The sequence below is a fragment of the Pseudonaja textilis genome, chromosome 7 (genome assembly GCF_049901715.1).
Source record: "Pseudonaja textilis isolate UNSWEBS1 chromosome 7, rPseTex1.2, whole genome shotgun sequence".
NCBI lineage: Eukaryota > Metazoa > Chordata > Lepidosauria > Squamata > Elapidae > Pseudonaja > Pseudonaja textilis.
The window spans coordinates 10,927,833-10,955,676 of record NC_141996.1 but is presented as its reverse complement, the minus strand read 5'-3'; the positions used below and the strand labels follow the sequence as shown (position 1 = coordinate 10,955,676).

Here is a 27,844-nt window from a genome sequence, read left to right as displayed (position 1 = left end):
TGGGCTCAACTGCAGTTGTAAGTCAAAGACTACTTGTATAGACCTACCAAGGTCTTAAATGTGAGGATTGTTCATAAAATTGCTTTCCCATCATTGCTACAACTGTTGCTAAACAAGGCAGTCGCCAAATGAAAATTACCTCAAAACATTATAATTTCATAGAAGGCAAATAGTCTGCCACAACTATATGATACAAAGGTTAATATTTTAGCCCAGATGAGCCTGACTTGATTATCAAATTTTTCTTTTCAGGGAAACTATATATATAGTTTCCTTGAAAATAAGACTGGGTCTTACTGTATATTAAATTTTGCTCCAAAAGACGCATTAGAGCTTATTTTATGGTTAGTTCTTATTTTGAGGAGAACATGGTACTAAATGTGTCTGTCTGTCTGACGATCTTAACCGAGGCTTATTTTTGGAGTAGTGCTTATATTACGAACATCCTGAAAAATCATGCTTAGGGCTTATTTTCTGATTGGATCTTATTTTTGGGGAAACACGGTACACATAGGAATATCAAGTAAAGTCTTTGAATGAAAGACTTTTTATATTTATGGAATTAATTTGCCAGTGTATCATTTATTTTTTTTGGGGGGGGGGGTATTTCCCAATTTAGTCAATAAGCCTGATCTTTTCTAGTATCTTCCACCCAAGCACAAAGCAAAATCAACCCTATTTGGCTTTTTGAGATCAGGTCAGTTTGGTGCTACCATTTAATGGGTGTAGAAATCTAATAACCAGTCAATAAACAGATTTTAGCCTCATTATCAAGGTTGTTTTCTCCCTTGCAAATATTATCAAGCGGATAAACATTACGGAATCAGTCCTTATTCTCACCATGTGTTTCTGAAATAAGCTCAGAGAATTGAATAGCAGGGTTATAACGTATTTGCTCCCCAAACCAACAATGAATACAGTCTCTTTAGAAATTTTTGATTATCCAGCTGATTACGCTGACATGTTTCATGTATCATGATATCACATCAATACTGCCTACAGATCTGTACGCACAGGATATTTGTTTTCAGAACACAATTAAATTTTAGGTCACGTCAGGCAATAATTCTCAACAAGTTTCTTTGTGGCTGACAGAGAAACAAGTTAGGTAGACAAAAAAAAAAAAGCCACAAATATACAGTTGGCTTGTGGGAAGTCAACTCTGCTGAGATTTTGGAACAGAGCACCACATATTTTCACAATTTTTTAACCTTTGGTAAAATCTTGACACAAAGCAGTGAAGTCGAGATGCAGCCTTGTAATCAATCATTGTCATGTTTTAGTTGTTTCCTACTTGAGACATGAGTGAGTTCCTATGAGGCCAAGAGGTATGTAGGAAGAAGCTAATAATTCAATATGACAGCTCTGTATGACACAACATTCCAAGACAACTATCACCATGCCCTGGCACCTCCCAAGTGTCTGATAATGCCAATCTTTCCATCATTTCAGGCAGAAGGCAGAAATGGAGATGGTGTGTCAAGAAAAATGCTGTCAAGACTTCTGTGGGCCTTGAATGGAAGAATTCATGGGCTCTGTTGAGGCAGAATGTCCACAGATCTGAAGTACATTGGCTGCAGAGCAAAACAGTTGTTAGACAAACATCTCTATGATGGTAGAATCCCTTGGAACCGAAAGGTGCTTTTTCAGGAGGCAACTGGACTTTCTTGTTTCTTCTTTCACCAATCCTTTGGGACTCATAGCAACCAGATCCTATGTGAATTAAAAAAAAAAAATCCACGCTAGCCCCAAATATATAAGAAGCTTCTTGGATGAGAAGCAAAACATCTTCAAGGGGAAAAAAAAACCAAGAAAGTCCAGTTGTCTTTTGAACACCACTCTTTGGGACAACCGTGGCCTGGAAGACTGACAATCTCCATAGGCAGGTAAATAGTGTAGGTAAATAATTATTCCTTAAAGATTTAGTTTGACTTAATGATTATCAAAACACTCCTCTGGCTATTTCATGAAGGGCTGTGAAATGTGGCTGGTTAAAGTGTTGAAGGAAAAAAATCCAGCTGTTCCGACACCTCTGTGTTGCATGTGTTTAAGTTTTTGGAGTAGGCCACAGCATTCTACCGAGTAGTAGTAGCAACTTTTTTGAGATGGACGCTTTTATGTGATTTTGAGCAATGGCGCATGAGGGAAAAGCTTCAATTTTTCAAAGACTCCGGTCCTATTGTAAGGATATCTTGGGGGAGTATGAAAGAGATCTGCTGGCCATGTTATAGATCATGGGTGTCAAACTCAAGGCATCGAGCCCATGGGGTACTTAGATTTGGTCCGCGGGGCTGCCCTGGAAACAGCGGACTGGCCTGCGGTGCCTCTGCCAGCAAAAATGTAGCTCAGGGAGGTTGTGCTCTGTTTTCATTGGCAGAGGGCTGCAGGAGGCCGTTGCAGCCCAAAATGGAGCCTCGACGAGTGATGTCAAGGTGGCCATGCCCCCCACACATGTCCCCGGTCACGCATTTCCCCCCCCCAGCCAAACACAACCCTGATGCGGCCTTCAACAGAATAGAGTTTGATACCCCGTTGTAGATTTTTGAAATATACCAGTCAGATCTGTCATGAACATTTAGAGGGTTGCCCAGAATTCAGGCTTAAACCTGGAGTATCCAGATCACAATACAGTGGATCCTCTGGTCACGAATTTGATCACGACCAAATCAGGTTCTGACCAAAAAATCCACAACATTTTTGAATCAGGTCACAATTAAAAAATTGGGTGGTGATCAAACACAGCAGCGGCTGATTCCCTTTCCGCGCCATTGTTTTTTCTAGGCGCATGCACAGTCAGTCTCGCTTCCAGCCATGACCAAATTGGATTGCGACCGAAGTTACGGAATGAATTACGGTCGTGGCCGGAGCTTCCAGTGTAGATGGATGTATGAAAAAAAATAGCTTCCCTTGAATAAAATTGAATTTATTTTAGCTCAGGGTTCAAATGAATGAACACAGACTAACACCAAGATCAACAGCAGACCAACAATCAAGAAGTAAATAATATCCCACTCAAGGAACTGCCAAACAACCTAACAGTAAACAGCCCAATCACTCCCACCAACAATCATAGGGCAAGCCATTAGAATATGAACTGAGAGCAAACCCTTCTGCCTACTAGCGCTGATGATGTTACCTAGTATGGGTAATGGAATCTCTGCAAGAAAACAACCAATCTCAGAGAGCACCAAGGACCTCTGAATTCATTTTGCTTACATGCACCTGAGTATGTTATGTTTTTATGAAAAAAAAACAAACTAGAAATGATTTGCCACTGTTATAATTTGAGGCTTCTACATTCATGCGTTTCCCATTCAAGTGCTAACCAAGTCTGCCCCTGCTTAGCTTTTTTGAGATAGTCAAGATTGGTTTGGTTTGGCCATCTTTTCAACTCAGCCACCAAGGCTAAGTGGCTGATATAAGTTTAACATGACCTTTGTGGTAATAAAAGGAGGATCAAGGAAGACCTTTCTATGTGCGATGGAATGTCAGGAGATTGTAGAACTGTCATGGAAAAGATTTCTTAGTCATGAGGAAGTAGGAAGTGTAAGAAATAAACTCAAAATAACCGTGCCTTGATTCTGTAAGTTGGAGTAGAGAGGAGGAACTTTGACAAGTTCTTAAGATTCTGTTTACAATGTCCTGACTGCAACCAAGCACATTAGGAACTCCCAATGACACCTGTTTCTTGAATTTTTGCCTTGAAGGATCGTTTTGAGAGAAATGCACGCAATTCGTTTTTCAAAATAAGAAAGGTTTGTGCGCGCCTTGTGGTTTTTGTTTGCCAATCTTCGTGATGCCACTAAGCCGATGTTAGGACGCAAAATTTAGCATTAGAATCTCTGAAATAATTAGTAAGAATGCAGATAGTCACGCTGAAGGAAAGAAGGCATGGAATCAGTTTCCTTCTTTGAGCAAATTAGAAAAGCTTGGGAGCTAAGATAGTATAATTATGTGTCCCCTCTTCACTTCTGTCCTACTTCTAAAAAACCCCTTTTTATGACCCTGTAATCCCTTAATTTGGATTAGAGTGGGGCGATTGAATGGAATGAGAGTTTGCTGGCTGGATGCCCTGCCTGATGCCTATGTGGAGTACACAGCAGATATATATTTTTTTTCTTCCTGCCCTAGGAGGGAAGCATCTTCTGCTACCTAGGATTGAGCTCTCAATCTTCCCAGTGGTAGATGAGCGTCTTCACCACTCAGCCACCATGCCGCTGTCTTCTGTCCTGCTTCTATATCCTCAAACGTGGTTCTTTTAGGCAACCGGAATTTTATCCGTAGATTTACCTCGTTTGGCCCAAAATGTGATGTTGCTTTTGCTTACCAACTCATTCTTTGCACAAAGTCACTGTTCAGTACTCTTCTCGAGGTATGAAAAATAGTCCAGACAGAGAATCAATGGAAGTATTTTTACTTCTTCTTTTTTTTCTTTTTACTCAGGCTCCTGTAGGTTGAATTTTACAGCTATCACAAAAAAACTTTTAAAATATTAAAGCTTCAGGAAGTGTATTTTATGTCTGTCTTTGTGGGCCTCAAGCTACAAATCTTATGCTACTGCACGGCTCCCTGCTAACCTGCATTTTCAGGATGATTTCACAGTGGCACCGACTAGAAAACCACTAAAGCACTCAGAAGGATGTTATCCATCTTTGGGGATTTATAGCCAAAGCTTGAGTACCTACTTTGAAGTTCAGTGGTTTTTTTTTTTTTTGCTGGTCTTTATTTCACCAAGCAAAGTTCATTATTGAAATGGAGGTAGGATTACTCTTGCTAGACCGGTCTGGACTAAAAAAATAATAATTATGGCATTTCTCTGGGACCTGGGTAAAAGGAGTAGGAATCCAATCCAAGGATTCTTTACTTGGGAGTAAATCTTCCTAAAATGAAATGGATCATGACTAACTTGTAAGTTAAATGATGTTACACGAATGTGTCGTTATTTGGAACCAGAGCAAAAAGGCAGTGAAAATAAGGCAACAAATCAAAAGATGGTAAAATTGATCCAGAACAAACAGGACAGGAAATTTCCTGACAAAAGAATTAATCAGTGGAAAGTCTTGCTTCCAGAAATTGGGGGTGCTCCAATACTGGAGGTTTTAAAGAAGAGATTGGACAACAATATGTCTAAAACGGTGTGGCCACGGATCCTCAAGACTTAATTCAAGATTAAATCATCACATTTCTTCAATCCTTCGTGGGGGGACACTGTGCCCTCCCCGGGGGTCCATAGACCACAGGTTGAGAACCACTGATACAGAGTTTCCTGCTTGAGCAGGGGGCTGGACTAGAAGACCTCCAAGGTCCCTTCCCATTCTGTTATTCTGTTCTGTTGTGGCAACACAGTACTATTCTTTGAGACTTCACTTAGTTGGGTTTATTATATGGATTGTGCTCTTACACCATGTTCTAATGACAATAAAAGAATACAATCCTGTTGGGGTTAGTCGGGTTGGCCAAATAATATATCCACACTTTTCTTTTTCTTAATTTCACCCACCCACACACCCACACACATATATATATATAAATAAAATGTCCATTTATATGCTTTACATTTTAAAAAAAATACAGTATTACTGCAGTGTTTCATGTTCTATTTTCAAAATTTAAAAAAACAACAACCAACAGTTACTTGGAGAACATAAGAAAACAGAGGCATCCTATCTTGGCTAAAAGAGAAGAGCTGAGGAAAATACACGATCTCCTCGTGATGTAGGAGAAATGCATTAGGCAGGTATTAAGATGTATAAGAATGTCTGCTCTCCTCAGTAAAATAGGCAAAATCTGAAATGGCAGGTGTAGTGTATATGCACTGCTGTGTTCCCACTTTTAAACATGTATAAAATGTGCACATAAATGTACAGGTGGACTGCAAGGCGATCCAACCAGTTGGTCCTAGAGGAGATCAACCATGACTGCTCTTTAGAAGGCCAGATCCTGAAGATGAAACTCAAAGACTTTGGCCACCTCATGAGAAGGAAGGACTCACCGGAGAAGAGCCTCAGGCTGGGAATGATTGAGGGCAAAAGAAAAAGAAGGAGACGGCAGAGAAGGAGGTAGCTGAATAGAGTCACTGAATCAGTCAGTGTGAGCTTAAATGGACTCCAGAAGATGGTAGAGGACAGGAAGGCCTCGAGGAACATTGTCCATGGCGTTGCGATGGGTTGGACATGACTTCGCAACTAACAACAACAAAGTCCTTGATTTACGACCACGATTGTTAGGAATGATAGTCACCTAACAGTTGGGTTGGCAATATATAAACCAGGATAGTCATTTAAAACTGTTGTATCTTTAAGAGAATGCTGTAATTGTGATTGGCTGAGGTTCCTCCAATGGCCATAAGATGGAGCCAGAAACCTGGTTTGTTTCCCTTTTGCCTGATCGTCATTTTGCTTGAACTGCTGTGAGTCTTGCAACTGTTAGCAAACTCTGTTTACTGAACTTTGTAAACATAAAAAGTTAAAATCAGACATTAAAACCAAGGATACATAGGGAGGGCGAGGGGCAGGGGAGTGTTGGGGAAGTCGACAGGGGTGGGAATCTACCGGTTCAGGCAAATCCGGTGAGCATTTGGCCCCACCCATTTACCCCTGCTCTTTCCTGTGCTTTATTTCCTGAGGGTTTTTTTGCATAGCTGATTCGCGTGGCAGAGTGGTTTTGCTGCGCCTCAGCTGTTTTATTCACCGGGGCCGCAGTAGAAGGTAAATAATTGAGTTGAACATTGGCTTTTTTTTAATGTAGAGCACGCTCACGCACAAAGCGCGCACTCACCAAACCGGTTTTCACACCGGTTGAATTGCACCACAGGAGGTAGGATCTGTTTTTACTCAATCACCAACCCCATTTTGCTGTTCCCCTACTGGCGCCAAGCTGAATGGCATAGCCACATCTTTAGGCCCTTACAAAAAGATAGGAGGGTTGTTAAGTTAGTAACACAGTTGTGAAGTGAATCTGGCTTCCCCTTTGACTTTGCCTGTCAGAAGGTCCCAACAGGGAATTATGTGATCCTGGGACATTGCAATCGTCATAAATATATTCCAGTTGCCAAGCATTCCAATTTTGATCATGAGACCATGAGGATGCTGCAATGGTCGTAAGTGTGAAAAATGGACATAAGTCACTTTTAGTAGTGCTGTTTTAATTTTGAACTGTCATTAAATGAACTGTAAGTCGAGGATTACCTGTATCTGTGTTAAATTTAGTTATTTACTTCCTAGTTAGTATATTCACCTGAACATATGTACCTTTACACATAAAATTGCAATTTGCTATGGAAAAATATTTGCACGCCGCTCATATGCACATGGGAACTCGTGCATGCAATCTGTGCATATGAAAAACACGTATGTGCAGGGATGTAGGGATATTTGTAATTACTTTGTGGGTTATTGTCATAAACTGTAGTCAAGTTATTTGGATTCGACTTGGGCTGCTAATAAATTGAAACAAATAAATTCAAACAAACAAATGAATAAAAGCAGTTGTAGATATTAAAATCAGTATTTTATCACATCCAAAATAAAGGTTTATATTGCTCATCCCTAATTTCTTTTGGTCTAAAGATACCCAGGATCAGTTTAGCATTTAACAGCTGCAGTCACGTTTTTTTTTTAAAGCCGTCATTTCCTCCCCTGTGGTGACACAATTATCAGCCCTGATTATTGAACTGTAAAACCCCTATCTATGCCATTCATCCTGGGCTGATTCTCTGTTGCCACTACAGGTAAGATCACATGCAGAACAAGAAAAAAGATGACATTAATTGCTTTCCAGAACGTGCCCTGGCTTCTGATAGGAATGATTTAGCATGACGAGAATGTGAAAAAAAGCTACATGCAAGAAGCATCATAAATAGCAGTAGAAAATCAATGTGCAAATGGATTGATCCAGAGGTGGTATTCAGCAGTTTCTGACCAGTTCTGGAGAATCGGTAGCGGAAATTTTGAGTAGTTCAGAGAACCAACAAATACCACCTCTGACTGGCCCCACCCCCATCTATTTTCTGCCTCTTCAGTCCCAGCTCATTGGCTGGATCTTCTTTTGTTGCCCTGCACAGGAGAATGGAGCTGGAAAGCAGGTTAGTGGGGTGGGGGAGAGACTGGGGATTTTGTAGTAACCTTCTCCTGCCACGCCCACCATGCCACGCCCACAGAACTGGTACTAAAAATTTGAATCCCACCACCGGATTGCTCCTTGCAATATTTCCAAGATATATAAAACACAAAAGCCCCAATAAATGCAACACTGAAGTAGAACTGGAGGGACTTCTGGAAATGTTTTCGAACTAAGGGTAGATTCCAAATGATCCTGGATGGATTACTTCCCTCAGATGAATCAAGAGACTTATTCTCCCCTGCCCCAAAAGCAAACGCTTAACATTTGTACCAAGAAGAGAATATGTGAAGCTCAGGGTTGTCTTGTGGAGTCCTTGGAACCTGGGTCATTTTCTTGCAGATGTTTCATTACTCAACAACCTAATATCATCAGTGCTAGAAGGGAAGGGTCTCTACTACTCCCTTCTAACACTGATGATGTTACCTAGTTGGGTAATGAAACATCTACAAATAAACAGCCAAGCTCAGAGAGCACCAAGAACCCACATTTTAGATTTATTTTGTTGGAAGCGTTGGAGACCTTCAAGAATCCTGTTCTCTGATATCTCAGCTGCAGAAATTAATAGACATTTCCACTCAACATTGAAATTCCTTCTTGTACAAACCCAAAGGCAACTGGACTTTCTGGTTTTCCTTTGAAGATGTTTCACTTCTTATCCAGGAAGCTTATTTAGCTCTGAAGAAGCTGCTTGGAATAAGAAGTGAAATGTCTTCAAAGAAAAATGAGAAAGTCCAGTTGCTTCTTGAAAAAGCACCTTTGGGATAACCATGAACTGGATGACTGAGAATCTCCATAGACTTCTTGTACAATATTGCAAAATCACAATTATGGTTTTGGATTGAGATTGAGGAGATAAAAGATTCAAATCTTCACTGAATGGTTGAACCTATGAAGTCATTCAGGGTCACCAGCTTTTTCAGTCTAACCTATCAAGCAGCTGAGTGGTTGAATTATTTTCATTTAATTATTTAATTGCGTTCCTCCTGGTCCACTCACTTCTTTATCCTAACTGACCTGGATGATAGGATCACTGACAGATGGATTACTACTTCAGGAGGAGTTCAATATCTGAAAGGTTTATTTGTTATTAGGAAGATGATCTATCTCCCTGGTGACTTTGAATGGCACGCGACGCTAAAAACGGTAGAAAACAATACAATAACATAGAAAGAACAGTAAGGTCTGGATGGAGCAATGAAATATGCCACCTAACATGTCTTCCATGAATGTTCAAAATGAGCAAGGTTTAAAGCACAATATTCCAGTTCCTGATTTTGATACTATTTCATGGACACCACTAACCATGGACACGTCATTCCAAATTGTGACCACAACCTCAAAAAGCTACGATGATTCATATGGTCCCAGATGCATACATCACCCCAAAGGTTACTGCTTTGGTTCAAAAGATCCTTCACTGCTCTCTTGCTTTGTCCAAGATAATGCAGGACCATTACTACGACTGTGCTCTATCAAACCCATATTCTATTTTAGCTCAACTCTAAACACATTCTCCTAAAGGATATCAGCTCTGGCTGTTGTTTGGAAGGACAGGAATTGAAGCTCAAATACTTTGGCCATCAAATGAGAAGAGAGGACTTACAGACCCTGATGTTGGGAAAGATGGCAGACAAAAGGAGAAGGGGGTGGCAGAGGGTGAGATAATTTAGATAATATTATTGATGCCATGAATATGAATTTGGGCAAACTCTAGGAGATATAGTATCTATGGAGATTCTCAGTCAACCGGATCACGGTTGTCCCAAAGATGCTTTTTCAACAGACGATGGACTTACTTTTTTCCTTGAAGACATTTTGCTTCTCATCCAACAAACTTTTTCAGTTCTGGAAAAGAAATGAAGAGAACTGAGGAAGTTTCTTCAATGAGAAGCAAAATGTCTTCAAAGAAAGCAAACAAACAAACGAAAGTCCAGTTGTCTTTTGAAAAAGCACCTCTGGGACATCTGGGAGACAGTGGTCTCAAAAGTGGTTTTTCAAAAGGCAACTGGACTTTGTTTTTTCTTGAAAATGTTTTGCTTCTCATCCAAGAAGCTTCTTCAGCTCTCTTCAGTTCTTCCCCAGAGCTAAAGAAGCTTCTTGGATAAGAAGCGAAACATCTTAAAAAAAAAAAACCCCAAGAAAGTCCAGTTGCCCTTTGAAAAAGTCTTTTGGAACAACCATGACCTGGATATCTGAGAGTCTCCATAGGCATCTGGGAAACAGGAGGCCCTGGACATGATTCAGAGACTGAAGAACAAGCAAACATATTTAGCTGTTTCCGAGCTGCTCATTTTCATTCTTGGTCCATCGACAGCAAAGGCGGCACGCAGAGCCATTTGTGCTGGCACGTAAGCTGCAGCCAAACTTACCTCACTGCGCATGCGCAGGCCTCACAGCTGATTTTCGGCTGGTTGAGGCCTTTTTCGACTTCCCAGAGGCTTGAAAACGCCTCTGCAGGCCGAATAGGCCCGTTTCGTCACTTCCTGTAATAACGGAAGTGATGAAACAAGCCTATTTATTCGTCCTACAAAGCCTGCAGAGGCTTTTTTTCCAAGCCTCTGAGAGGCCAAAAAAGGCCTCATACCGGCCAAAAATCAGCTGTGAGGTGCAGTGCAGGTAAGGGGGTGGCGGGGGGATTGCGCACGCATGCACAGGGGGCATGGGGGGCGCATTGCCTTCTAGGTGGTGGCATGTGAGCATGCGCATGCCAGCACGCACATAATTTTTAGCATAGGAGCCCCAAAAGGTTAACCACCAGTGCAACAAAACTATTTGTTTATACTGTGGGTGGACTATTCCAAGGAACTGAGAGCTGTGCTTTTCTCCCTCAGTTAACTGCAAAAAAAAAAAAAAAAGCCAACTAGAGGAGAGAGAATTCTCAAAACATGATGCTTATTGCTGGATTACTGGTGTGGCGCTAAAGGCTTGAATTCAAGTCAGATCTTTTTTTAGACGTGTCATGCTAGAGAATGAGAGCAAAACCCCAAAGCACAGAGTCTGTTCTCTTTTCTCCTCAATTTCCCCACCCTACCAATTATATCTTCTGTTATTTTCCAGTAAAACCAACTGCTGTCATGCTAGAAAATGGTGCTCTGTCAGAGTTAGCGCTGACTTATGACAACCAGTATTTAAACTATATTGTATCCTATGCAGCGGTGTCAGCAAATTTCCTGAACAGTTAAATCACTGTCACATTCTGCCACTCCCAAATTCCCATTACCATGAAAATTCACCACAAACTGCGGTTCTCCGAAGTATCTCTAGGAGATGGAAATGGCCGTAACCACAAGGCTCTTCATGTTCTTGCAGTGGTGTAGAAAATTACTAGAGAACGGTTTTAAAAAGCTTACCCAGCACTTTGTGGGAGTCATAATTCACGCTCACAGAAAATGTTAAGCTATGATGTGAGGACACTGAAGGATGAGGTGGGGATGAACTTGCAAAGAAGACACAACTGCTGTGTGCATATACGTATGGCAGCTACACATTTTCCCCTCTTATTCCTTTGGTATAAAAGTTGAAGAAGTTGAAGCTTCTCTTTGTCTTTAACGGTGAATAAAGCCTATTATAAATATTATAATTCCAACATAACAGTTGGTTTGAGTGGAACTTCTCATTTCTATGGACATCTATGGAAAGCAGTATTTAATTCATTTATTCAACTTTATGGTTATTTAACCACTATGACAACTGAATCACAAACAAACCAAAAAGGAAAACAATTCATAACAAAACAGCAGGCAATTTTGCAATGGAAGATGCTAACCAAAATAGTTGCTTCCTAAAGGCGAACTCGCTCAAAAGTCTGGTCCAGTGCCCAATAAAGTTTCTAAGAGCCTTAGAAAATACAACTTGGTTTGGCAGATGGGCTCATAAAACTCCTCCTGATAAGTCAAGACCCTGACATTTTGGGATAGACAATTCTGCAACTACAAAACTGCAGCTTTGGGATCACATGCACATCCGCATGCCACAAAGGATGAACTGGCTTGAGTCAAGATATGCCAACACCCAACACATCACATCATGGTTTAGCATTATGTGTGAACCAGAATTAGCGGTGATTCTGGAAACCATCACTTGCAAATGGAGATCCAATGCAGGAATCACATGACCACAATTCTCCCTTATTATCAGTTTCAGTCATATTTTATCAGTCATCTGTTCTCTCAGTTAAGTATATTTCATCCTTTGTTATTAAGCAATATTGTAAAATTAAATGGAAATGTGTCAGCTGAACCCATATTGGCCAGAGGTCTCTGTGTAGTCTATTTGTATATCCACCCAACTTGCAAAATATAACCTTATGGAGCGAGCATTGGATTTGAAATAAAGAAATAAACAATAAACCTAACAGCACCATGACTATAAAATACAAGTAAAGTAAAAGTAAATAAACAAGTAAAACAACAACACAGCATGCTCAAAATCTTAAACCAATTTCCCAGACAGGCTCATTCAATACCTTCACCCAGTACTCTTAAAAATTAAGTTTTTAAGCCTTACCGAAGGTCACAACTACCAATCTTCATAGCTAAACAGGATTAGACTCATATTCTCCATCACGCTGATCTTATCTGGCTTGGAAACTAGGTAGTGCTTAGTGCTTAGAAAAGAAATTTCTCCTTAATTCCAGCCTGGATCTCTCCTTGATAACCTTCCGTCTGTTACTTCTTGTCCTGCCTTCAGGTGGTTTGGAAAATAGGTTGACCCCTTCTCTTCTCTACAAGTATTGGAATACTGCTATCATGTCCTTCTCTTCGTTAGACTAAACCCGTGATGGCGAACTGGTGGCATGCAGAGCCCTCTCCGTGGGCATGCGAGCCGTCGCCCCAGCTCAGCTCTGCTGTGCATGTGTGTGCGCGCCTCCCACCAGCCAGTTGGTCTTTGGGTCTCTGCCATGGATACGCAGGGGCGCGGCGCATGCACAGGGAATGGGATGCATGCACGGAGGGGCGGGGGGAACGGACACACGCGTGTATTGCATTTTGGGGATGTCCAGACCTATCCAGGTCCCGGCAACCAGGAAATTTGATTTAATTTAATTTCCTTAAAGTTTCTGAGATGAACTTAAGCATTTTGAAACTTAAACTTTACCGACTGAAGTCAAAGGAATCTGGACTGTTTCGTCTACTTTTCCTGACTACTATTCAAACCAACACAAAGGTTCAAAACCCTAGAGAGGACCAAGCCTTTTTTTTCCTGCATCTTGCAACTTATTTTGTGTTTTGGTAACTATCCCAGCTAATCAAGGTAAACTAAGTGAAATTGCTCCACAGCTGGTATGCATAAACAATGAATGCCCACGACATCTATCTGTGGGAATAAGCTGTGGAATAAGATGCATATTTTAAGAACATCCCTCATTTGTTTCGGCCTTCGTTACACCGTGTAAAATTTGGTTGGCATTCTCTTTGGTGGGTTTATTTCAGCTCCGAGGTATTTTTTCTGCCAATATTTCCTTCTTAAGGGCGCGAATTCTAGGAAAGAGGAATACCCAAAAATATAGCCTGCATTTAACAGACCACAGAGATGATCCTTTAGGCTAATTCAACAAGGCCCTTCAATTTTTTACAGCCCCTAATATGTATTAAAAAAAAAGCAAACGTCGCAGTTGTGCCACCTTCAAAACAGTACAGAAGTTTCCGATCATATTTGTATGCTCTGGGAAAGGTCAAGAACTTTCCCTTCAGTCTCAATTATTTAATGACATGCTTTGTTGGTTTTCAGTACTCTGGCAAAATAGAAAATGAGTCAACATCTTTTTAAACTTTATCGCTCAGGTCAGATGCCCCGATCGGTCTGAAAAACACTGCAGACCTTCTGGGATTGTTCTTACACAACCACAGCTTTCCAAGCCCCCAGTGTGCTCCCTCTCCTAACCCCACAACCTTTTCCATGGCACAGCTGACCTCTTTCATTAGGCCATGTCCTGAAAGTTTGGCTGCCTTTGTCCCAAGAGGTCAAAGTTGGCTAGCTTTCTTTGACCTCGATCTAGATCAGATTTTCCCCGTTTGAGCGTGAGAATTAAAAGTCTCAGCCTTCTGGGTTTACAAAGGTGCCAGATCTTTTTTTAGGCAGGTGACCTGAGCTCCCTATGAGCTCCCTATGTTGGCTGCGTCATCCCAGAAATAAAAAGTAGCTTTGAATGGGGAGGAGGAGGAGAATCAAGATCATGTGAAGTGTTAATGCCACTTTATAATGGCTCAGTAAGGCCAGACTTGGAATACTGCATTCAGTTTTGGTCGCCACGCTGTAAAAAAGATGTTGAGACTCTAGAAAGAGCGCAGAGAAGAGCAACAAAGATGCTTAGGGGACTGGAGGCTAAAACATATGAAGAACGGTTGCAGGAACTGAGTATATCTAGTCTAATGAAAAGAAGATATGATAGCAGTGTTCCAATATCTAAGGGGCTGCCCCAAAGAAGAGGGAATCAAGCTATTCTCCAGAGCACCTGAGGGCAGGACAAGAAACAATGGGTAAAAAACTACTCAAGGAGAGAAGCAACCTAGAACCTTAGAAATTTCTCCTCAGAGAAATTTCCTGACTGAACAATTAATCAGTGGAACAATTTGCCTCCAGAAGTTGTGAATGCTCCAACACTGGAAGTTTTTAAGAAGAGATTGGACAACCATTTGTCTGAAGTGGTATAGGGTTTCCTGCCTAGGCAGGGAGGTGGACTAGAAGACCTCCAAGGTCCCTTCCAACTCTGTTATACTATTCTATTCTAGAACAAGAGTGGTGGAGAGATGGGAAGTGGCACTCACCATTGCAAGAGCAGCGGACGTTTCGGTAGAACCGAGGACACACGAAACTAATCCGGGCCGTGCTGTAAGTCATCAGGGAATGGGAATCGATGGAGAGATTTTGCTCGCAATGCTGCTCCTGACAATCCAGCCCGGAGCAATTCTTCTCAAGGATGGCAGCGATGCGAATCACATTTTCCAAGTGTCGCCTTGCATTGGTGAGCTTCTGAATCAAGTAGGCCGGCTTGTAGAAGCCGCCGGTGTGCATCTGAACCGCAAAGAGCATGTCGAGCTGATTGCTGCCAGCCACGGGCTGAATACTGATGATGTGCAGGCTGTCTTGATTTTGGGTGAGGACAGCATTGCGCAGGGTGCGCCGGAAGCCGTGCATGTGAAGACCCACAAAATCCTCCGGGGAGATGTTCTCAAAACGGATGGTGACGGTGTTCTGCAACATCTCCTGGGCCAACTGCTCGACGTTGACTGTCACGTCCATGGGGACCTGGAACCGCCCATCGCTGACAGATACGTTCAGGATATACTTCCCGCTGTCCAACCCTCCGAGGGCAATGATCTTTCCGTCGTGGTTGTTGACCTTGAACAAACTTTTCTGCTCCGGCTTCAGGCCGTAGGTGAGGACATCGTAGACGTCTTGGTCTGTCGCATGGATCTTTCCGATGACACCTCCTGGGAAGTCGTCTTCCATGGTCACGATAAAAATCTCCAGGGGAATGGCTGTGGGCTTGTGGATGCTTTCTTCGATCACCCGGATCTGAATGAAGGTATGGGAAACCTGCTGAGGCTTCCCTGAATCCTTGGCCTAAGTCAAGAAAGGAGAAACTGAAAACCCAATGATGCAACACACACATATATACACACACAAAAAACAACAACCCTTTTAAAATGCTTCCCAGTATGGGTATCTGTGATGACCCGGGGTGGGATACAAAAGAAACACAGTCACAAAAAAACAGGTGAAGCCCCTTTTATTCCTTCACTTTGCTTCCAAGCTCCAAATATCCTTGACTGGAGACAAAAAACTCCCACACAAGCAGTTACAAGAAGGAGGAAATGCCGTTTAAATTATAAAGAGTAAAAAACAACACAAACCAGGCAAGGTAAGGGCTGGAGGACGTCCACCGATAACAGAACACACGTTGGGAAGGACGCCAAACTCAGAGAGGAACCATAAACTAGAGATATTTCCACGCTTTGTTTCCAGCACTCGCCAGTAAGCAGGTCCGTCCTCTTATCCAGTTGTCACAGCTGCAGCCCATGAAGAGGATCAAGGCCCTCCTCCACCCAAGTAGACCATGTCTTTCCCTTATCCTCTCCTCCCTGCGTGTCCTAGGATGGAGAGGGGACGGGCCTGGGTCCTCCTCTGACTGCCGAGCCAGCCTCTGCCCTTCCCCAGCCTCCTCCACAACCTCCAGAGCCACACTTCCACCCCCTGCTGGCTGTTTCTCCTCTCCCTCAGAGTCAGTCTCCACCAGGAGCATGACAGTATCTAAAAATATCTGGGCAGCTCTTTCATCCTCTTTTAATGACCCCATAATCTTTTGCGGGGTGGAGTCTGGGCAACTGAATGGAGCTGAGTGTTTACTGGCCGGTTGCCTTTCCTGCCGCCAATGCGGAGTTTTTCCCCCAGCAGATATATTCCCAGTGCCCAGAGAGACAAACATCTGCCTCTACCTAGGATCGAACTCACCGCCTCCTGATTGTGAGGCGAGAGCTCCACCTCTAGGCTACCATACCACTTTCTTCAGAGGAATTTCAGAGTCTCAAAAGCAAAAACTCCGATGCCAGATCTACAGCAAAACAAATAAATAAGCCCCTCAAGGCCTAGCGAAGCACATCTGCAAACTGCATGTCACCATTGCCTTATAATAGTCAATGGGCATTGAAAAGGAAAATTGAGATTGCAATTACATTCCAGGCCAATGTAACCAAAGACAAGGACTTCTGTGTTCAATGAACAGTCTAGTCCAGGGGTGTCAAACTCAAGGCCTGCGGCCCACAGGGTGCTTAGAACTGGCCCACAGTGCCACCCTGGGCACAGTAAAGGACGTGCCTCTGCCAGTGAAAATGGAGTCTAGTTGCTTCCTGAAAAAGCACCTTTGGGACACCGTACTTTCAAGTTATTCTTTCCTCCCACATCCAACTTCTGGAATGAAGAATTGAGATTGGGTTTAGAAACCTGAACATCACTCAAAGATGCCATTCATCATTTCCAGGCTGTGCCTTAAGAATATAATAAAAATAATTGAAAAAATACTTTAAAAAAAAAAGCATTTTGGACTTTCAACGGTGTAAGAATTCAGCTGCAAGAATGCCAGCTTGCTAGTGTTGAATTGGAAAGAACATCAGATTTCTAGTTATTTCTTGGTAAAAAGTGGAACACCCAGTTATAACAGGTGGCCTGCGCATAATTTGGAGGTACAGAACAGCTGGGGCAATCTTTTTCTTGCAAGAGAAAAATCTTCTCTTTGGGAGTGATTTCCCAAATGGAAAAAAGCTGCAGGCAGGGTTTGCAAGTTGAAATGTGTTTGAATATTTTGGAACTTGCAGAGTTTGGAGCGCTCCAAAATGGGATATATTTTATGGATTTGATTGGCATCTATAATATTTTTTTATGTACGCAGATCATGGAATGCTCACAAAACTTAAATTGGGATTACAATCAGAATGTTGAGTTTTTGCTTATACGGTAAAACGATATTTTGTGTGCAGGGGTGGGATTCAAATTTTTTAACAACCGGTTCTGTGGGCATGGCTTAGTTGGTTGGCATGGCTTGGTGGTCATGTGACTGGTGGACGTGGCTTGGTGGTCATGTTATTGGCTGGGCATGGCCAATTCAATATCACTCACATTGAGGCACGCATCTCCTCGCCTGGCCTCTCATGACTGTGGGGATGCTGCAACAGTCGTAAGTATGAAAAATGGTATAAGTCACTTTTTTCAGTGCCATTGTAACTTTGAATGGCCACTCCACACAAGCAGGAGGGGAAAAAAACTCCAGAGAAGTTCCTGAGACAGGAAGTCTAGTCTTGCTAAGAATGTAATAAGGATTAACCGAGAGGCAGTTTCTGTAAGCAACACCAGAATGTTTCCTTCCTGCCTTCCTTACAGGATTAGCCCAGTAATTTCTTCTAACAACCAGTTCTCCAAACTGCTTAGAATGTTAACAACCGGTTCTAGCAAATAGGTGCGAACAGGTAGAATCCCACCCCTGCTTGTGTGGGTTCTAAGAAAAACATTGAGAAAAAAAAATAAAAAAAAATAAAGATCTAAACATATAAAGAAATAGCTTCTGCCATTCTTCAAAGCAGTCATATGGACAATAGCATTTAATCTCTCTCTCTTAAGTTACATCAAGACTGCCTTCTTTCTATAAACTATTGCAGAGGGGGACAATTAATTTTTCAAAGGGGCATATGAGAAACTGGGACTGTTGTGGAGGGCAGCCCTTTCCCCCCCAAGTAAGATCTATCCAGTCTAATCATCAAAATCATAAATCACACATTCATTTTCTTCATTTTTACACGAAAAGTCTTATTGCACTTTAGCTCTCTGACATTTTTCCTCTTTTTCATTTTCAAATTTAATTTGCATTTGCCTTGTATTACTTCTAGAGAACCAATCGCTCTTCCAACGTGTCGTGGTTCTCTTCAAACCTTTTAATAGATAGGTAGGTAGATAGAGATATCTAGATCACCCTCCCTCCCTCTATCCTGCCTGCCTATCATCCATCCATCCAGTCTATCTATCTGTCTGTTTTACTGTCTGTCTATCTATCCATCCATCTATCTAGTCTATCTCTCTCCCCTCCGTCTGCCTGCCTGCCTACCTCCCCATCCTTCTTGTCTGTCTGTCTCTCTGTCTGTCTGTCTGTCTGTCTGTCTATCTATCATCCATCTATCTATCGAAAAAAAGTAATGACAGCCTTAAAATGATCAACTGCAAAAATTTCATCTCGTGCAAAGTATTTTACTCCTGCGTTCCATAAAATTTAAATACGTGCCAAAAGGTCTATTTCAAGGAAGTTTGCTAAAAACATCGTGTGTAGGTGATCACAGTTACATTGACAGGAAAATTTTGCTCTGAAGGCCTTTTAAGAACGATGTTTGACCATTTTCTGTAGGGATGAACAAATGAACTTCGTACCTGAATACACAGCACGTATTCCGTGGCTACCATGCGTTTGAAGATGACAGCGGATCGCAAGATGCCTTGCTGGTCAAGCATGAATTCTTTCTCTTTGTTTCCAGCCAGGATGGCGAAGGTGAAAGGTGGGCCGTTATGCAGGGAGTCTTTATCCGTTACCACCAATTGCAGAATACTGGTTCCCACTGGCTTGTTTTCCTTTGTGCATCGTCGCCGAATGTAGCGTTAAAAAGAGAGGCAGAGAAAACGAGAGACAGGATCTTTAATTACACAGCTTGGCACACTGAGGAGCGAGGTGTGAGAATATGGCATTTCGATAGCACACATAGTTGTTTCTTTCCTATCTGCCATCTGTTATAAAAATGTGCATTTGACTCGCGCTTTGGTACTGCTAGAATAACCTATAGATTGGTTAGAGATGACAACTTAGAGCAGGGGTGTCAAACACGATTTCATTGCGGATCACATCAGGGTTGGGTTTGACCTCGGTGGGCGTGGCTAGCTTGATGTCACTCGTATCAGGGGCGCCAGAGTTTCTTTCTGCTGGCGAAAACGGGCTCTCGAGTTCCGTTTCCAGCTGCGATGGCCTCCTGCAACCTTCTGCCAGTGAAAACGGAGCTCAGGAGGAACAGACACAGCCCTCACAAGCTCTTCCGGCCCAGGGGCCTTGAGTTTGACGCCCCTGACTTAGAGCAAGAATCATAGTCTTTAATTAGGGATGCATTTCCACTTTTATCTCTAGTAAAAGGTAAAGGTTTCCCGACTCTACAGGCCAGTACTCATCTCTGTTTCCTGGCCGAGGGAGCCAGTGTTGTCCAAAGGTACTTCATGTGGTGTTCATTTGGCCAAGATGCTTGGAATGCTGTTACCTTCCCACCTGTGGTACCTATTTATCTATTTGCATTGGCATGCTTTTGAATTTCTAGGTTGGGCAGGAGCTGGAGCAAGGAATGGGAGCTCACCCTATTGCACGGTCTCAAACTACCAATCTTCCAGTTGACAGCCTTGGGTCTCAAACTGCCAATCTTCCAGTTGACAGCCTAGCCCAAGGGTCTTCAAACTTGTCAAGTTTAAGACTTATGGACTTCAAATTCCCACAATTCCTGAGTTAACATGACTGGAGGAGGAATTCTGGGAGTTGAAGTCCACAAGTCTTAAAGCTGTCAAGATTGAAGACCCCTGGCCTAGCATCTTTAAATGGTAGGCCGCTGCACTCCTCCACCTCCAGTAGCCTGTTCTATTTAATAAACTCAACTCTAGGTTACTACATTTTATCCGCAAGAAACAGAAGGGGTATCCTACCTTGGTTTCAATCATCTTTGCCAACTTTCTGAAATAGTGTATTCCATTTCCTTTCCTGCTATCAATATCAGTATTTCTCAACCTTACAACCATTATAAGAAGTATAAACTTCCAGCCAGATGGAATCCATACATCTGAAAATGGCTGAGGTTGAGAAACACCGACATAGATATGTTGTACACCATTAAAATGTGAGCAGTTGGTAGCACTGGCGAGTGGTGCAGTGGCGAGTGGTGGCCTAAAGGTGGAGCTCTCGCCTCACAATCAAGAGGCTGGGAGTTCGATCCTAGGTAGAGACAGATATTTCTCTCTCTAGGCACGTTGAGAATATACCTGCTGAATGTAACTCCGCATTGGCGACAGGAAGGGCAGCCGGCCAGTAAACACTCAGCTCCGTTCAGTTGCCCAGCCTCTGCCCCGCAAAGGATTATGGAGTCATTAAAAGAGGATGATGATGATGAAGAGAAAAATGGTGTAGGGTTTTCTGCTTGGTCAGAAATCGTGCAGGGTTTCCCGCTTGGGCCGGGGGTTGGACTAGATGACCTACAAGGTCCCTTCCAACTCTGATTATCTGTATGATGATGATGAGTTGGTAGCATAGGTAGGGCCAGTTTTATTACTATTTGAGGATGTAGGTGAGAATGTACGGTAGGTAAAGGAATGAGTATGAAAAGGCAGGCTTACACTAATTTCTCCTTCCCCACATCTTATCCTATGGCCAACAGACTAGAAAACTCAACTCTGCAATTCAATAAAACAACCCCATCCAAATTCTCCGAGACTTGGAATCTCCTAAGCAAACAAGAACTTTTGAGTCTCATTCCCATTTACGAACCAGCTTATGGCAACTGCAGCTTCCTTTCCTTGTAAAGAAAGGTATGATACCATGCCCTGCAAGCTGATAAATCAACAACTGGGATCGAAACTGCATGCGGACATCTTTATATCTTAAAGGGCCCTCTGGGAATGGTTTGGATCAGCTTACCTGAATCACAGCTGTATAATTGGCAGGTGTAAACACAGGACTGTTATCGTTCACATCAGAAATGTCAACATTGACCGTCACTGTGGCGGTCAAAGGAGGGTTACCACTGTCTTGAGCCTGCACGACTAATGAATATCCTGAAACCTGCACAAACGTTAAAGAAAAACATTAGTCTAGAAAAGGGTCCCCATTTTTTCCTTCTCTCTCTCTCCCCCCCACTTTTTTTAACAATCACTATAGAGAGCCAGTTTGGTCTAGTGGTTAAGGGAACAGGCTAGAAAGCAGGAGACCGTGAGTTCAAGTCCTGCCTTAGCCATGAAAACTGGTTGGATAACTTTGAGCCAGTAATTCTCTCTCAGCCCAACCCACCTCACAGGGTTGCTGTTGTGGGGCCACTGCCTCGGGTTATTTGCAAAAGTAATAAAGGTGGGATTCAAATAAATATATATATATGAAAGTTGTAGAAATTCTCAAGTAGCAGAACAGATTTACCATTTTCAATTGTAAACGAAGGCTCAAGTGTTTTTTTTTTTACTGGTGCAGCAAGAGTAAATGAATGAATAAATGCATGACCCAAAAAGAAGAGAAAAATAATCTCTCTCTATAAAAATGAAATCCCACTCATGCATCATCACAAAATCTCCAGAACCGTAAAGCCTACAAACTTGAAATTTGACACGTATGTTCCTCTGGGCTTCTAGGTGCTCACTAAGAAAGGATTTTTCAAAATGACCATCAGAGCATTAGTATTTCCCATATTGTTATTAACACGCTCTGATGCTAAGGAGTTCTACTCCCCCTCCCCACCTGAAAGAAATCTGTTCCAAATGCAAAACACAAGCAGAGGAGTTTCAGTTTTACTTTCACAGCAGCAAGCAGCTTTAGTACAGAACAGTTGAGCTAAGCCACGCCCAGGTTCCTTGCTGTCTCCTTGCTCACACAGCAAATACTGTTTCAGTTTCCAAACAGCACTCAACTCTCTCACACACTGACAGGACGCTAGCCAGATGAATACCGATGGATGCTGGTAGTCAGAGGCACAATTCCCCCCCCCTTATTTTCCTCCCCCAAAACTAAGCCCAACAACAATGTTTCGTAGCGAAGCACGGGTATCGAGTTAGTAATAATAATAAAACTTCAGTCAGTTTGTAAAGCACAGTCTTCTTCACTGCTGTTTTGGCAGCCGGGAGGCTGTGGGAGTTTCAAAACAGGGATGTAAGAATTCTGGCCCTGAATTAGTTTGTACGTTTTTCCAATAGTGTCTAAGAGGCTCTTTTGTTGAGCTCATATTTAATTCCACATTTCATGGAACATTTCTAAGAAGAGAAGGATGCAGGTGTATTTTTCAAATAACGACAAAGCACTGCTGAATAGAAAAGAATCAATCTTGTAACAGCTCACAAATAAGAGGAACTCGGAAGAAATCTGGAACAAGAACAGATTGTCGGAAACAGTTTTCCTATCAAGAGTTTCAGACATCTTTATTTATCCGGTCTTCAATCTCCACCCTTAGACTGGTCAAAACACTTGTTTAATAGTTGATGTTTGCTTTATTTTTCCTTCAGTTCCTTGTCTGTCTGTCTGTCTCTCTTTCAATTCCTTGTCTGTCTGTCTCTGTCTCTCCTTCAATTCCTTATCTGTCTGTCTCTGTCTCTCTTTCAATTCCTTGTCTATCTGTCTCTGTCTCTCCTTCAATTCCTTGTCTGTCTGTCTCTGTCTCTCTTTCAATTCCTTGTCTATCTGTCTCTGTCTCTCCTTCAATTCCTTGTCTGTCTGTCTCTGTCTCTCTTTCAATTCCTTGTCTATCTGTCTCTGTCTCTCCTTCAATTCCTTGTCTGTCTGTCTCTGTCTCTCCTTCAATTCCTTGTCTGTCTGTCTCTGTCTCTCTTTCAATTCCTTGTCTATCTGTCTCTGTCTCTCCTTCAATTCCTTGTCTGTCTGTCTCTGTCTCTCTTTCAATTCCTTGTCTGTCTGTGTCTGTCTCTCCTTCAATTCCTTGTCTGTCTGTCTCTGTCTCTCCTTCAATTCCTTGTCTGTCTGTCTCTGTCTCTCTTTCAATTCCTTGTCTGTCTGCCTGCCTATCTGTCTGTCTCTCCCTCCCTCTTTCTTTTTTAACCAGAGGAAGCATTCTAGACATTCTGCTAAGATAAGAGTTGTCCCATTTTTGAAGTAGTTTACTGATATCTGTGGAGCCTTTTGGAGCCATGCAAACCGAAAGGACTGGCGATTAGTGTGATACCACAGCCCATAAATACTTGTGCATCTGCATAATTGCATGTACATCCGCTGCTCCATGCTGTTTTCATTCTCACACGGCAGATCGGTGGGTGGGAAGGTTCAAATCTTCCAGAGTTCTGAGCAAAGACAGCTGTTTCCCCCAAAGAAGTGACAACACTATTTGCTTGCATAGACAGGTCAGGTAGTCCTCAACTTAAAACCATTTGTTTAGTGACTGTTTGAAGTTGCATGAAAAAAGTTGACGTGACCGTTTTTCACACTTACGACCACTGAAGCATCCTGTGGTCATGTAATCGAAATTCAGTTGCCTGGCAACTGGCATGTTGTCAAGCCCGAAATTGACATATGTGTAGCTATTTTATAGTATATATTCTTTTTCTTACTTTCTCTGTGGCAGTCATGGGGGGAAGGGTTTCGGGCTTGCCACATTCCTAAGGGGGGAAGGAGTGGAGATAGGGAGAGTTGTTTGGGCTAGGTGGTTCTTCTTCCTGTGGGAAAACGAGCTGACCATGTTCAGGCCCCTGGAGGTGGAGATTTATGACATCAAGCAAGGTTGAATTACTTCTATTGGAGAATGTGACTTTTAGAGGTTGTTTCTAACTTCTGATATTGTGGGGTAATTCCAGGTTGTGTCAGATCCGGAATTACCACGGACTTTGCCAATTTGATGCTTTCCTAAATAAAAGAAATTGTTTTGGAAGGTGGACTTTGTTCTTTTCTTTTTAAATGGATCTCATCACTTGGAAACCGGCACATGTATTTATGGCAGTTCCAGTGTCCTGGGTGGTCACTGTGATCTTCTTTTGTGCCCTTCTGACAAGCAAAGTCAACGGGGAAGCCAGATGGACTTAACAACCGTGTGACTAGTTTAACAACTGCAGTGATTCACTTAACAACGGCGGCAAGAAAGATCATACAATTCACTTAGAAACTGTCTGGTTTAGCAATGGAAATCTGGGGCTCAATTGTAGTCGTAAGTTAAGGATTTACTTGTAGCCCTTGATTTATGACTGGAATGGAGCCCGTCCATCATAGTCATAACTCGTGATGGTTGTAAGATGATCTGAGGGACCTACCTATTTTGTGTTGGTCGTTAAGGAAGTTCTCAGCAAAACTGTAGTAAAACGCGGTCACATATCCACAAGCACACTGTAAAAAGGTCATAAACGTGGCCTAAGTCCAGTCATGTGACCATGATAAAGGAGGAATTGTGAGCATGGAAACTGAAATCCAGGTTACAATTAGCCTCAAGGTAAGTCCATCTTAAATTTGAACAGTTGTTAAGCGACTGGTCGTAAGTTAAGGACCAATTGTATTTGTTTCTCATCTTCCCAGCCACGCAGTTATGATGTTTGAAAGAACATGGTTTTGTCAACTAGATCAGGGGTGTCAAACTCAAGGCCCAGGGGCTGAATCTAGCCTGCAGGGTGCTTAGATCTGGCTTGCGGGGCTGCCCCGGAAACAATGAATGACCAGACCGTGGTGCCTCTGCCAGTGAAAACGGAGCTCGGGAGGGCTGTTTTCGCTGGCGGAGGGTTGCCGGAGGCCGCCACAGCCAAAAATGGAGCCCAGGAGACCATTTTGGCTGGCAGAGAGCTCGGACCACAACAGGCACCCCTGACACGAGTGATGTCAAGCTGGCCACACCCACCATGCCACGCCCATCCAGACCCCCCCAGGTCAAACACAACCCTGAGGCGACCTTCAATGAAATTGAATTTGACACCCCTAAACTAGATAATCAGTGAGGTAGTAGGAAAAACTGAAATATTTCAGAACATGTAGACACTGACTCAGTGGTGGCATTCTACCGGTTCGGCCCAGTTGTGCCGAAGATCAGCTGGCAGAGAACCTTTTCGCTTTGAGTCTCTGCAGTTGGGCCCACCTCCCTCTGCTCCTAGGTCCTTTTTAACCTCTCAGCGGTTTGGCGCAGTAGAGCGGATTGCTGTGCTAAACAGCTGAGAGGCACAGTAGCTTAATTTTTATTGTTTTAATGTGTGCGCAAAGCGATCGCACGAGTCGCGCGATTCCCATCCCTTCAGCCACGCCCAAGAAGCCACGCCCGCAGAAGCGGTGGTGGGAACTTTTGATTCCAAACCCTGCACTGACTGATTGACCAAAGGATACAATTCAGAGAACCCCTTCCATAGACGGAAGGTGCATAATCTGCTTTCTTCCTCTAGAATTCTATCAGATAAAAATTCATACAGTGAAAGAGAATTTAATGCCCTCAAAGTGTTTTGGGTTCAACTCCCACCATCCTCAATCGAAGTTGTGACATCCATTAGTGTTCAACAAGGACTACCAAGTGGTCTAATACAAGTGCCTGGACTAAAACGATCTGGCAGTTTTGAGTATTGGCATTTCTGCATTTTCAGCTGCAATGTGACTCAAGTACATTTTTTAGCAAAAACAATCCATAAACATAATGATTCTGGTCCATTAAAATTGTGCCTAGAGATGATGCAAACCACACATAATGGAGTACTTAAAAAAATAAATATCTAAGCATCTTACATAAGAAATTTAATATCAGCTATTATAGTTTTGAGAAGCGATCTGTCCACAAAAATGCTTTTAAACCCCCGCAGATATCAAATATAAACTGAGGCAGGCCAATCAATTGTGTTACAAGAACGGATTCCAAAATTTATTTCTAAAATCCACACCATGGCTACAGAGCTTCCTGTGATAGCTGGAGGCTTAAGCCAGCCCTGTGAATTACTGTGCCTAAGAACTATCTCATGCCAATAGAATACTTAGTTTCCTAGACTTAAAATATGTAAATATTCAGGGAAAATATTGCAGAAGTAAGATGTTATGGGTATTACTATGTTTCTCCAACAATACGGCCTCCCCCAATAGGAAGTCCCAGCATGTTTTATAGGCATAAAATCAAATTAAGCCCCTCCCCCCAAATTAAGACCTATATTAAACATGTGAAATGGGGGGGAATGGCGGGGGGCTTGCCGTTAGGAAGTACTTTTGTTGCATACCCAGATATGGTGCTGCCTGTGTTGACTTCGGCGTTGGTGGGGCACTTTCTGAGGCAGTGATAGCGCCCACCCGTCCGCGGACACGAAGGCGAGGCGACGGCAGCGCTGCTTTCCTGGCCGGCGGGTCCAGTGGAGAACCCGAAGCCGCCCGTCTTTTCCACCCATCGCCCATCCCGTCCCTATCCCCACGCATCTCCAAATGTGCCGGCAGCTCCAAACACTGCAGCGCCATGGGCATCGGCGCTCACTCTGCGGGACTCAGCCGTCACCTTGCCTCCCTGTCCACAGATGGGTGGGCGCTATCACTGCCTTGGGCGGCTTCTCCTGGTGGCCCCTTTGGGTTCGGGCTGCAGGGACTTGGGAAGGAAGCCAAGGTTGGGTCAGACTGGCTCTTTCGCTTGGCAGGTGGGCGCGCACCCGTGGCTCGCTTTCCCGGCTCTGCCCAGCCCGCATGGCTCTGGAGCGGCCCTGGCGGGATGAGTGGAGGGCCTAGCGGGGAGGCGCTCACTGCCTTGGCGAGAGCTCCACTGCCGGGCAGGAGGGCCCTCCTGTCAGCTGCGCTGGGCGCCCCAGGCGAAGCTCTTCATGCTCTGCCCGGGGCCAGGCAGGGATGGAGGCTTGGTGCTTCTCCCGGGGTGGGCCGATCCTGCACTGTGGCCCCGGGAGATTCGCCTCCCCACGTGGGGTTGGGCTGCCCTCTTGGGCAGAGGAGGCCTTGTTGTACCGGTAGTAGGGCGTCGTTTTTAAAAGAATTGGCTTTGCCTTCAAAGGTGAAGGGAAGGCAGCGACAGGAGCGCCTGAAGCCGAGTGTCTCCGCCAGGCTCCGGTTGCAGGGAGGAGCCCTGGCTGGCTGAGTGTGGCTGTGCCAAATGCTGCGGCGCTGCTCTAAACGCCACAGCAGCACGGGGAGAAGGGAAAGCAACAGTGGCGGAAGGTCTCCTGATACGAAGTGCCCCACCAACGCCGAGGTCAACATCCAAGTCGTCGCTGCCTGCCTGCCTGAGGATGCAAGTGGGGGGGGAATTAAGTCACCCCGAAAAGACAGCCTAGCTGTTTTTTCAGGGGTCAAAAGAAAAAATAAGGCCCGGCCTTATTTTGTGAGAAACACGGTATTTTTTTAAAAAAAAACCACACTTGTATTTAATGATACTAATTAGATGTATAGAATGAAAGTTTGGTTGTAGTGGTTCGGGCATCAGGCTAGAAATCAGAAGACCGTGAATTCTAGTCCCCTGAATTAGGCACAGCTTAGTGACTTTGGGCCAGTCGCTCTCTCTCAAACCCAGGAAGG

At 43.3% G+C, this 27,844-nt stretch overlaps 1 protein-coding gene across 8 annotated transcripts in view; it reads right to left on the bottom strand.

Moving 5' to 3' along the window:
• The window catches only part of FAT3 (FAT atypical cadherin 3), a 541,042-nt gene that overhangs the window by 53,042 nt on the left and 460,156 nt on the right, over positions 1 to 27,844 (bottom strand). For all 8 annotated transcript variants that reach the window (XR_015744255.1, XM_087937026.1, XM_087937027.1 and 5 more), the window contains 3 exons: positions 21,320 to 21,463; positions 19,033 to 19,230; positions 14,889 to 15,687 (listed from right to left, as the gene is read on the bottom strand). Coding sequence is in view for 7 of the 8 variants with exons in the window: in XM_087937026.1 (XP_087793152.1) it covers positions 14,889 to 15,687; positions 19,033 to 19,230; positions 21,320 to 21,463 (1,141 nt within the window). In the remaining variant the exon portion in view is untranslated. The remainder of the gene's footprint in view (positions 1 to 14,888; positions 15,688 to 19,032; positions 19,231 to 21,319; positions 21,464 to 27,844) is intronic.